This window comes from Scomber scombrus, chromosome 11 (genome assembly GCF_963691925.1).
Source record: "Scomber scombrus chromosome 11, fScoSco1.1, whole genome shotgun sequence".
Taxonomy (NCBI): Eukaryota; Metazoa; Chordata; class Actinopteri; order Scombriformes; family Scombridae; genus Scomber; species Scomber scombrus.
Genome location: NC_084980.1, coordinates 31,748,403 through 31,759,038, shown reverse-complemented (window position 1 = coordinate 31,759,038; position 10,636 = coordinate 31,748,403). Strand labels below are relative to the sequence as shown.

Here is a 10,636-nt window from a genome sequence, read left to right as displayed (position 1 = left end):
CCTCCCCATTATCATTATTTTGTAAATATGTTTCAAATTCCTGTTGAATCTGTTTCTGCAGCGTTTTGTCATTTAAATGCTCGTATTAAGTCTCCAGAGTGTCTGTTTCCGTTGCTTAGTTAGGTGCAGGGTTAGGTACACCCCTGAGTGATCTGATACATCTTACAGTCCCTGACTCTGTGCCAGTCTGATTTATACATAAACAAATAATCAATATGAATATACAGAGTGACACGGGGAATAATATGGTGATGTCTCCACACGTCAATCAGACCCAGCTCTGTAAGCATCCTCTGGACTAGAACGGCATTAGGACTTTTCTTTTGGCGCTGATTAGATGTATCTAACATTAAGATCACCACCACACATTACAATTCCTTGTGTTTCCAAAACTATCAATTCAAATCATTGGGGGGGGGGGCGGGGGGCATACACATTAAGTAGAGTTACTTCTTCATTGTCTAATTTACCCTTTACTAAAACAAATCTCCCTTCCTTGTCTTTCACTTCTGAAATAAATTCAAAATGTACTGCATTAGGATCAGTAGAGCCCCCCCCCTCCTACGGGCTGATTTATGAGATGAGTAATAACAGGACAGATGAGTCTTATACTACCTGCAGCAGCTTTTCTCGTTTCATTTTAGCTATAATTTTACTCCTTTTAATCGGGTTATGCAGCCCATTGACATTTAGTGTGACTATCTTATATTCCTGATGATGCATAGACTCTTTCAACCTGTGTAACATTACCCATGATATCCCAACAAGAACACTGAGTAACATTACCCATGATATCCCAACAAGAACACTGTGTAACATTACCCATGATATCCCAACAAGAACACTGTGTAACATTACCCATGATATCCCAACAAGAACACTGAGTAACATTACCCATGATATCCCAACAAGAACACTGTGTAACATTACCCATGATATCCCAACAAGAACACTGAGTAACATTACCCATGATATCCCAACAAGAACACTGTGTAACATTACCCATGATATCCCAACAAGAACACTGTGTAACATTACCCATGATATCCCCAACAAGAACACTGTGTAACATTACCCATGATATCCCAACAAGAACACTGTGTAACATTACCCATGATATCCCAACAACAACACTGTGTAACATTACCCATGATATCCCAACAAGAACACTGAGTAACATTACCCATGATATCCCAACAAGAACACTGTGTAACATTACCCATGATATCCCAACAAGAACACTGAGTAACATTACCCATGATATCCCAACAAGAACACTGAACCAAAACACAGAAAAACTAAAATCAAAGACTTCCAAGTCCGAAGTTCAAATAAAACTTCAAGTTGAGAGGAAGGAGGAGGAGGAGGAGGAGGAGGAGGAGAGGAGGAGGAGAGGAGGAGGAGGAGGAGAGGAGGAGGAGGAGGAGGAGAGGAGGAGAGGAGGAGGAGGAGAGGAGGAGGAGGAGGAGGAGAAGAGGAGGAGGAGGAGGAGAGGAGGAGGAGAGGAGGAGGAGGAGGAGAGGAGGAGGAGGAGAGGAGGAGGAGGAGGAGAGGAGGAGGAGGAGAGGAGGCCTCTCATCAGTATCAGAGGAGATACTGTGTACCGGTGACATTCTTTCTGAGTCAGTTTCTCCAAAACCAGTATAAAGTTCCATCTTGTCAAGTACAGTAAATAATAATAATATGTATTCTCTTTGTAAATTGGCAGAGAGTTGATTTATCTTCTCAGGTAAAAGGATATAATGAAAACTAATTCCTTAGAAGATTGATAATTAAGTTGTAAAGGAATTTTTTCTTTCGGGTGTAAAAATTCAAAATAAGTGGGTTTGGGTAATTTCTTAAACTCTCCTTATGTAAGTAAACAAACATTAAAGGCTCAGAAGCCCAAATGTTGCCATCTTACGTAGGCTATATAATACAAATATAGGTAAATTTAAGTAGAAACGGCAAACTGTAGTATTTAACTCTTAAATATAAAGTTCAGCTTAAACACATCTGGGTGATTATTATAGTATTACCTCACTAATGATAAGTCATCCACTTTACATGGGGGCTAGTAACACTTTTGTTTTGAAGCCCAGTGTAATTCAAAATAAAATAAAATAATAAAAATAAAGGGGATGGGGGGGTGGAAGGGGGGGTCCAAACGAGGAGGTTGGACCCAGATCGTCACGGGATGATATTTCAATTAACAGTCACTGGGCTCAACTTCTGTACAGGCACATGGCTCCAGTCACTCACCCCACCATGTGTGAATATGTTTACCCTCAGGTGTTTTCACTGGCCAGCAGCAGTTGCTCCAGGTGGAACACGCTGAAAGCTCCGTAGTCTCTCTTTGATCCGCCCTTGGTCCACTACCTGTCTGCGGCGATCTGCACCTGCTCTCTCCCAGCGCTGTAGAGTCAGGCTCCTTGACGTTCTCCATAGGAAATCCTCTCCTCTTCAGGTCTTTAGCCGCCTCTGCTGCGCTCTCGTAGATCTGTGTGCCGCTGTCAAAAAACACCTTCAACTTGGCTGGATGTGGCGTTTGGAAGCGGATCCCTTTAGCTTTAAGCTCTCTCAGCATCCCCACATATGCCTTTCTTTTCTTCAATATTTCGGGGGGGTAATCTTGATCAAAATAGATCCTTTTTCCCTCGTAACGAACATCTTTCTTTCTCCACGCCGTACGCAGTACCTGTTCTTTCACTCTGAACTCGAGGAAGCAAATCACCAGTGATCTCGGCGGTGCGTCTGGGGGAGGCTTTGGGACGAGCGCCCGGTGGCAGCGCTGTATTCCGAGGTCCATGTCCGCGGCCGGCGGGCCGACTTCTGATTTTATTAGCTTCGTTATAAACTCCGACACATTGGACCCCTCTGATTCCTCCGGTACTCCGTAAATACGGAGATTGTTGCGGCGCGAGCGTGCTTCTAGCTCGGTTAGCTTAGCCTGCAGGGCCTCTTGGTTCTCCAGCGCCTGGGTGAGAGCCTCCTTCGCTGCCGCGTCCCAGTCTTCAATGTCAGATATGCGCTGTTCGGCCTCGCCCACTCTTGCTATGGTAGCTTGTAGCCCACCTGTAGCTTCTTCAAGTTTTCGGTTGATTTCTCCTCTAAACTCGTTCAACTCCTTCTTCATGTCGTTACGAAAGGAAAGTCGAAATTCACTCATTTCACTTTTAACATCCGCCCTGAGCGCACGAATCTCGTTGTAGATGGCCTGCATGACGGGGTTAGCTTCTTCCTCGTCAGCGCCGCCATTGTTCTCGTAGCTGTCCTCGTCGCTGTAGTATTTTTCTTCGACATTCTTTCCTCTATCACGTCTTCCATGTTCACTTTCTGTGCAGTTTTTAAATCTAATGTTCTTCAAAAGGGGATAAATATCCAACCGGAAGTCCCCAACAACTTCCTGTTCTATAGACTGAACGTGTTGATGTATTGATTGATGTATTGATTGATGTATTGATGTATTGATTGATGTATTGATTGATGTATTGATGTATTGATTGATGTATTGATTGATGTATCGATTGATGTATCGATTGATGTATTGATGTATTGATTGATCAACGTATTGATCGGGTGCTGACTCGTGTGTTTCAGGAGAAGAAGAAGCAGGTGAAAGATGCTCAGAGAGAAAAGAGGAAAACTAAAGTCCCGAAACACGTGAAGAAGAGGAAGGAGAGAGTGTCCAAGATGAAGAAGGGCAAATGACGACTTCCTGTGTGTCACGCTGTCATCAGTCCTCCAGAAACGAACAGCCAATCAGCTCTCAGACTCACCTTTTCACAATGACCAATCAGGAGTTAGTGTTTATATTAAATGTGTCAGCTCACAGCTGATTGGTTCCCGTTTGAATCAGCTGACAGGATGGGACTACTTTTAGCGGTGGATGGATCGCTGTGCCGAGGCTACGTGTTTATACCGTGAAGAAGAAAACTGATCAATAAATCATCCAATCACCTCTCAGAGTCACTCATGTTTTCATGTTCTTAAAGCTCTGCTAACATGCTAACACCATGCTAACATGCTAACAAAAGCTAACATGCTAACAACATGCTGTGTTCTTGTTTTCCTCAACACAAAGTATTTAATCTGCACACACACACACAGACACACACAGAGACACACACATAGACACACACACACAGACACACACAGACACACACAGACATCCAACAAATGTAAATAATACCCTTTAGAAAGAACAGCTGTCTAATGTTATATTAATATCTGATGAATCCATTAATGAGATTTAAATGTTTATTGATGGAAACATTGAAGGTTTTTAAATGAAACAGAAGAAGAAGAAAAACTAACAGTTTAATTTAACAGCTTCATCAACGTCTACACAGTAATAATAATAAACCTGATTATTGATCACAGTAACATTCTCTTTAATGACATCACGGATCAGGTGACACGCCGATGAGCTCTTATTGGTCAGCTACAGTCCGTTCACAGCTGCGGCTCCACACACACACCTGTCGGGATCCTCGTCGTCACGGCGACAGGGGAACGCCTGGACCACCTGAGCGATGCGATTGGCCACGGCGGAGGAGCTCGCCGCGATGACTCTCCTGGACATCATGTCGAACGCCGAGCCTGAGGAGACACGGACCAATGAGAAGAAGCCACGCCTCCACAGGTACACAAAGGAGATATGACATCACACAGCTACGCACCGTCCGTATCTATGACGACGCCTCCAGCTTCCTGCACGATGATGGAGGAGGCAGCGATGTCCCAGCAGTGCATCCCGATATGGTAGTATGCATCAGCTCCACCCGTCGCCACCTGACACATGTCGACCGCTGCAGTGCCGAGAGCACGCACCCTGCAACACGTTAACAACACGGTAGCAACACGTTACATTAGCACGCACCCTGCAACACGTTAGCAACACGGTAGCAACACGTTACATTAGCACGCACCCTGCAACACGTTAGCAACACGGTAGCAACACGTTACATTAGCACGCACCCTGCAACACGTTAGCAACACGTTACATTAGCACGCTCATCCTGCAACACGTTAACAACACGTTAGCAACACGTTACATTAGCACGCTCACCCTGCAACACGTTAACAACACGTTAGCAACACGTTACATTAGCACGCACCCTGCAACACGTTAGCAACACGGTAGCAACACGTTACATTAGCACGCACCCTGCAACACGTTAGCAACACGTTACATTAGCAGACACCCTGCAACACGTTAACAACACGTTAGCAACACGTTAGCAACACGTTACATTAGCAGACACCCTGCAACACGTTAACAACATGTTAGCAACACGTTACATTAGCACGCTCACCCTGCAACACGTTAGCAACACGTTAGCAACACGTTAGCAACACGTTACATTAGCACACTCACCCTGCAACACGCTAACAACACGTTAGCAACGCGTTACATTAACACGCACCTTGCAACACGCTAACAAGTCCTGTGAAAGGACCAATCAGAGAGCAGGTTGGTCTGTGAAAGGACCAATCAGAGAGCAGCGTGGTCTGTGAAAGGACCAATCAGAGAGCAGGTTGGTCTTTGAAAGGACCAATCAGAGAGCAGGTTGGTCTTTGAAAGGACCAATCAGAGAGCAGCGTGGTCTGTGAAAGGACCAATCAGAGAGCAGGTTGGTCTGTGAAAGGACCAATCAGAGAGCAGGTTGGTCTGTGAAAGGACCAATCAGAGAGCAGCGTGGTCTGTGAAAGGACCAATCAGAGAGCAGGTTGGTCTCACCCGTGGACAGGTAGTTTCAGCAGTCTGAAGATGTTGGAGGTCATGGTGGAGAGAGCGAGGTCATCACGCTCTGCCCCGATCTCCGTCACCACCACACACCTGCTGATATCTGATTGGACGAGAGACAGCAGTTAAACCACAATAAAAGACATTTAGGGTTTTTACAAGCTGTTAAATTTGACCTGAACAGGAAGTAAGGCTTAAACCAGCAATACCACCTTAAAAAGCATGTATGTGTTTATGTGTGTCTGTCGTGTGCGATGTGATGTCATAGCTGTGATGTCATAGCTGTGATGTCACCTTCCTGTCCAGAGGCGTGCAGCGGCGCTCCGTTCAGAAAGGCTCCGCCCCCTCTGACAGCGTGGAACAGTTTGTCTTCCACACAGCTGTACACGATCCCGAACTGCGTCTGCAACACGCCACACACACGTTACACGCTACCAACACGCCACACACGCGTTACACGCTACCAACACGCCACACACACACGTTACACGCTACCAACACGCTACCAACACGCTACCAACACGCCACACACACACGTTACACGCTACCAACACGCTACCAACACGCCACACACACGTTACACGCTACCAACACGCCACACACACGCGTTACACGCTACCAACACGCCACACACACGCGTTACACGCTACCAACACGCCACACACACACGTTACACGCTACCAACACGCCACACACACGCGTTACACGCTACCAACACGCCACACACACACGTTACACGCTACCAACACGCTACCAACACGCTACCAACACGCCACACACACACGTTACACGCTACCAACACGCTACCAACACGCCACACACACACGTTACACGCTACCAACACGCCACACACACGTTACACGCTACCAACACGCCACACACACGCCACACACACGTTACACGCTACCAACACGCCACACACACGTTACACGCTGACCTTTGACCTGAGCTGACAGGTGAGTTACCTGCTGGTTGACGGTGAAGGCGATGGAGACGGCCACGAATGGAAACCTGTCAATCAATCAATCAATCAATCAATCAATCAATCAATGTATAAATAAATAAAGTGATTATGGGCGGAGCCTCTTACCTGTGGACAAAGTTAACGGTTCCGTCAATCGGGTCGATGATCCAGGTTGGAGCGTCGGTCAGCTGCACACGCTCGCCTGCTGCCACCGACTCCTCCCCAATGCACCTGATGACATCATACATGTTGATGACATCATACGTGTTGATGACATCATACGTGTTGATGACATAACCCTAACCCAGCAGAACCCAGCAGATCATCTTCACTATAGAACCCAGTAGAACCGAACCTGTGGTGAGGGAACCGGTCCCTGATGGCAGAGATCAGGATCTTCTCGACTCTTTGGTCCGTTTCTGTCACCAGATCAGCCGGAGAACTTTTCAGCTTCACGTCTTTCTGCTGATGGAACGCTGTCAGAACCACCTGAGAACCCACCGGTACTGTTAGAGTAACTAGTTACTGTTAGAGTAACTAGTTACTGTTAGAGTAACTAGTTACTGTTAGAGTAACTAGTTACTGTTAGAGTAACTAGTTACATTACCCAGTAATGTAACTAGTTACTGTTAGAGTAACTAGTTACTGTTAGAGTAACTAGTTACATTACACAATAATGTAACTAGTTACTGTTAGAGTAACTAGTTACATTATAAAGTAACTAGTCACATTATAAAGTAACTAGTTACATTATAAAGTAACTAGTTACATTATAAAGTAACTCCATTATAAAGTAACTAGTTACATTATAAAGTAACTAGCTCCATTATAAAGTAACTAGCTCCATTATAAAGTAACTCCATTATAAAGTAACTAGCTCCATTATAAAGTAACTAGTTACATTCCAGCATTACCTTGTGAGAACAGTAACAGTTAGAGTACTGCATCCAGGCTTTTAAACACATCTCCATCACTGCACCAGACCAACACTACTGACATGTTACTGTTCCTACTCTAAGCCCCCCCCCAACCCCCCCCCCCCCCAAGGTACCATCAGTCAGCTGATGGCCTCACCTGTGTGCTGCAGGTGTATCTGAAGTCAAACAGTGAAACTCTGATTCTTCACATTCCTGAACGTTTTAATCACACCTGAACTCCACCTGACCCCTCTGACACGCCCCCTGCTCCTGATTGGACAGACTCACTGCCTGCACCTGATTGGACGGACTCACTGCCTGCACCTGATTGGACGGACTCACTGCCTGCACCTGATTGGACGGACTCACTGCCTGCACCTGATTGGACGGACTCACTGCTTGCACCTGATTGGACGGACTCACTACCTGCACCTGATTGGACGGACTGACTGCCTGCACCTGATTGGACGGACTCACTGCTTGCACCTGATTGGACGGACTCACTGCCTGCACCTGATTGGACGGACTCACTGCCTCCTGATATTTAAACTTCCTCAGCCATCCAATAGAAACTGACACCTGATGACATCACTGTTTACAGGCCCTCTGATTGAAGTTAATAATAATCAATAATAATCAGTTTCTCTGTTCTGATCAATAACTGATATTGTCTCTGTGCTGCATTCTGATTGGTTGTCTGGCTCTTACCTCACTGGCCTGTTTAGCGATAGAAATCCCAAAGTTCAGACAGTCGGTCCAGTCGGCCATGATGAAGATGATGATGATGAAGAGGAGGAGGAGGACCTGACAGAGAAGAAGATAAAATATGATGAAACTGAGAAGAAAGCAGAAAAGACAAGTAGAGACAGTAGAGACAGTAGAGACAGAGACAGTAGAGACAGAGACAGTAGAGACAGTAGAGACAGAGACAGTAGAGACAGAGACAGTAGAGACAGAGACAGTAGAGACAGTAGAGACAGTAGAGACAGAGACAGTAGAGACAGAGACAGTAGAGACAGTAGAGACAGAGACAGTAGAGACAGAGGACAGTAGAGACAGTAGAGACAGAGACAGTAGAGACAGTAGAGACAGTAGAGACAGAGACAGTAGAGACAGTAGAGACAGTAGAGACAGTAGAGACAGAGACAGTAGAGACAGAGACAGTAGAGACAGAGACAGTAGAGACAGTAGAGACAGAGACAGTAGAGACAGAAACAGTAGAGACAGTAGAGACAGAGACAGTAGAGACAGAGGACAGTAGAGGTAGAGACAGTAGAGACAGTAGAGACAGAGACAGTAGAGACAGAGAAAGTACAGACAGAGACAGTAGAGACAGTAAAGACAGAGAAAGTAGAGACAGAGGATAGTAGAGACAGTAGAGACAGAGACAGTAGAGACAGAGACAGTAGAGACAGTAGAGACAGTAGAGACAGAGGACAGTAGAGACAGAGACAGTAGAGACAGTAGAGACAGAGACAGTAGAGACAGAGGACAGTAGAGACAGAGACAGTAGAGACAGAGACAGTAGAGACAGTAGAGACAGTAGAGACAGAGAAAGTAGAGACAGAGACAGTAGAGACAGTAGAGACAGAGAAAGTAGAGACAGAGGATAGTAGAGACAGTAGAGACAGAGACAGTAGAGACAGAGACAGTAGAGACAGTAGAGACAGAGGACAGTAGAGACAGAGACAGTAGAGACAGTAGAGACAGAGACAGTAGAGACAGAGGACAGTAGAGACAGAGACAGTAGAGACAGAGACAGTAGAGACAGAGACAGTAGAGACAGTAGAGACAGTAGAGACAGTAGAGACAGAGACAGTAGAGACAGTAGAGACAGAGACAGTAGAGACAGAGGACAGTAGAGGTAGAGACAGTAGAGACAGAGACAGTAGAGACAGACAGCAGAGACAGTAGAGACAGAGACAGTAGAGACAGAGACAGTAGAGACAGTAGAGACAGTAGAGACAGAGACAGTAGAGACAGTAGAGACAGTAGAGACAGAGACAGTAGAGACAGAGACAGTAGAGACAGTAGAGACAGTAGAGACAGTAGAGACAGAAACAGTAGAGACAGTAGAGACAGAGACAGTAGAGACAGTAGAGACAGTAGAGACAGAGGCAGTAGAGACAGAGACAGTAGAGACAGTAGAGACAGTAGAGACAGTAGAGACAGTAGAGACAGAAACAGTAGAGACAGTAGAGACAGAGACAGTAGAGACAGAGGACAGTAGAGGTAGAGACAGTAGAGACAGTAGAGACAGACAGCAGAGACAGTAGAGACAGAGACAGTAGAGACAGAGGACAGTAGAGACAGAGACAGTAGAGACAGTAGAGACAGACAGCAGAGACAGTAGAGACAGAGACAGTAGAGACAGAGACAGTAGAGACAGTAGAGACAGAGACAGTAGAGACAGTAGAGACAGAGACAGTAGAGACAGAGAAAGTAGAGACAGAGACAGTAGAGACAGTAGAGACAGAGACAGTAGAGACAGAGGACAGTAGAGACAGAGACAGTAGAGACAGTAGAGACAGAGACAGTAGAGACAGAGACAGTAGAGACAGAGACAGTAGAGACAGTAGAGACAGAGACAGTAGAGACAGAGACAGTAGAGACAGAGACAGTAGAGACAGTAGAGACAGTAGAGACAGAGACAGTAGAGACAGTAGAGACAGTAGAGACAGAGACAGTAGAGACAGTAGAGACAGAGACAGTAGAGACAGAGACAGTAGAGACAGTAGAGACAGTAGAGACAGTAGAGACAGAGACAGTAGAGACAGAGACAGTAGAGACAGAGACAGTAGAGACAGAGACAGTAGAGACAGAGACAGTAGAGACAGTAGAGACAGAGACAGTAGAGACAGAGGACAGATGTATCTTACCTTCTTTCTTGGTGAAGAAAAAAACAACTTTGAGCTCTTCTGAACTTTTTTCTCCTTTTAAAGAACAAGCAGCCAATCAGAGCTCAGCTGCCGCCTCCCTGCAGCCCGGCTGACCAATGACAGCGCTGCGTGAGCTGACACGCTCCTC

General features: G+C 45.8%; 2 protein-coding genes across 3 annotated transcripts in view; one reads left to right on the top strand and one right to left on the bottom strand.

Moving 5' to 3' along the window:
• The window catches only part of riok1 (RIO kinase 1 (yeast)), a 21,839-nt gene extending 17,899 nt beyond the window's left edge, over positions 1-3,940 (top strand). For both annotated transcript variants that reach the window (XM_062429556.1, XM_062429558.1), the window contains exon 17: positions 3,580-3,940. In XM_062429556.1, the coding sequence (XP_062285540.1) occupies positions 3,580-3,690 (111 nt within the window). In that variant the 3' untranslated portion in view covers positions 3,691-3,940. The remainder of the gene's footprint in view (positions 1-3,579) is intronic.
• Positions 3,941-4,225: 285 nt separating this feature from the next.
• Positions 4,226-8,409, bottom strand: LOC133991092 (inositol monophosphatase 1-like). The gene is made up of 8 exons (XM_062429560.1): positions 8,318-8,409; positions 7,048-7,181; positions 6,819-6,923; positions 6,694-6,739; positions 6,023-6,131; positions 5,723-5,831; positions 4,662-4,813; positions 4,226-4,581 (listed from the first exon to the last, which is right to left on the bottom strand). Exons 1-8 carry the CDS (start codon positions 8,375-8,377, stop codon positions 4,424-4,426), a joined length of 873 nt encoding a protein of 290 aa, XP_062285544.1. The 5' UTR covers positions 8,378-8,409; the 3' UTR covers positions 4,226-4,423.
• Between the last annotated feature and the right edge of the window lie 2,227 nt (positions 8,410-10,636).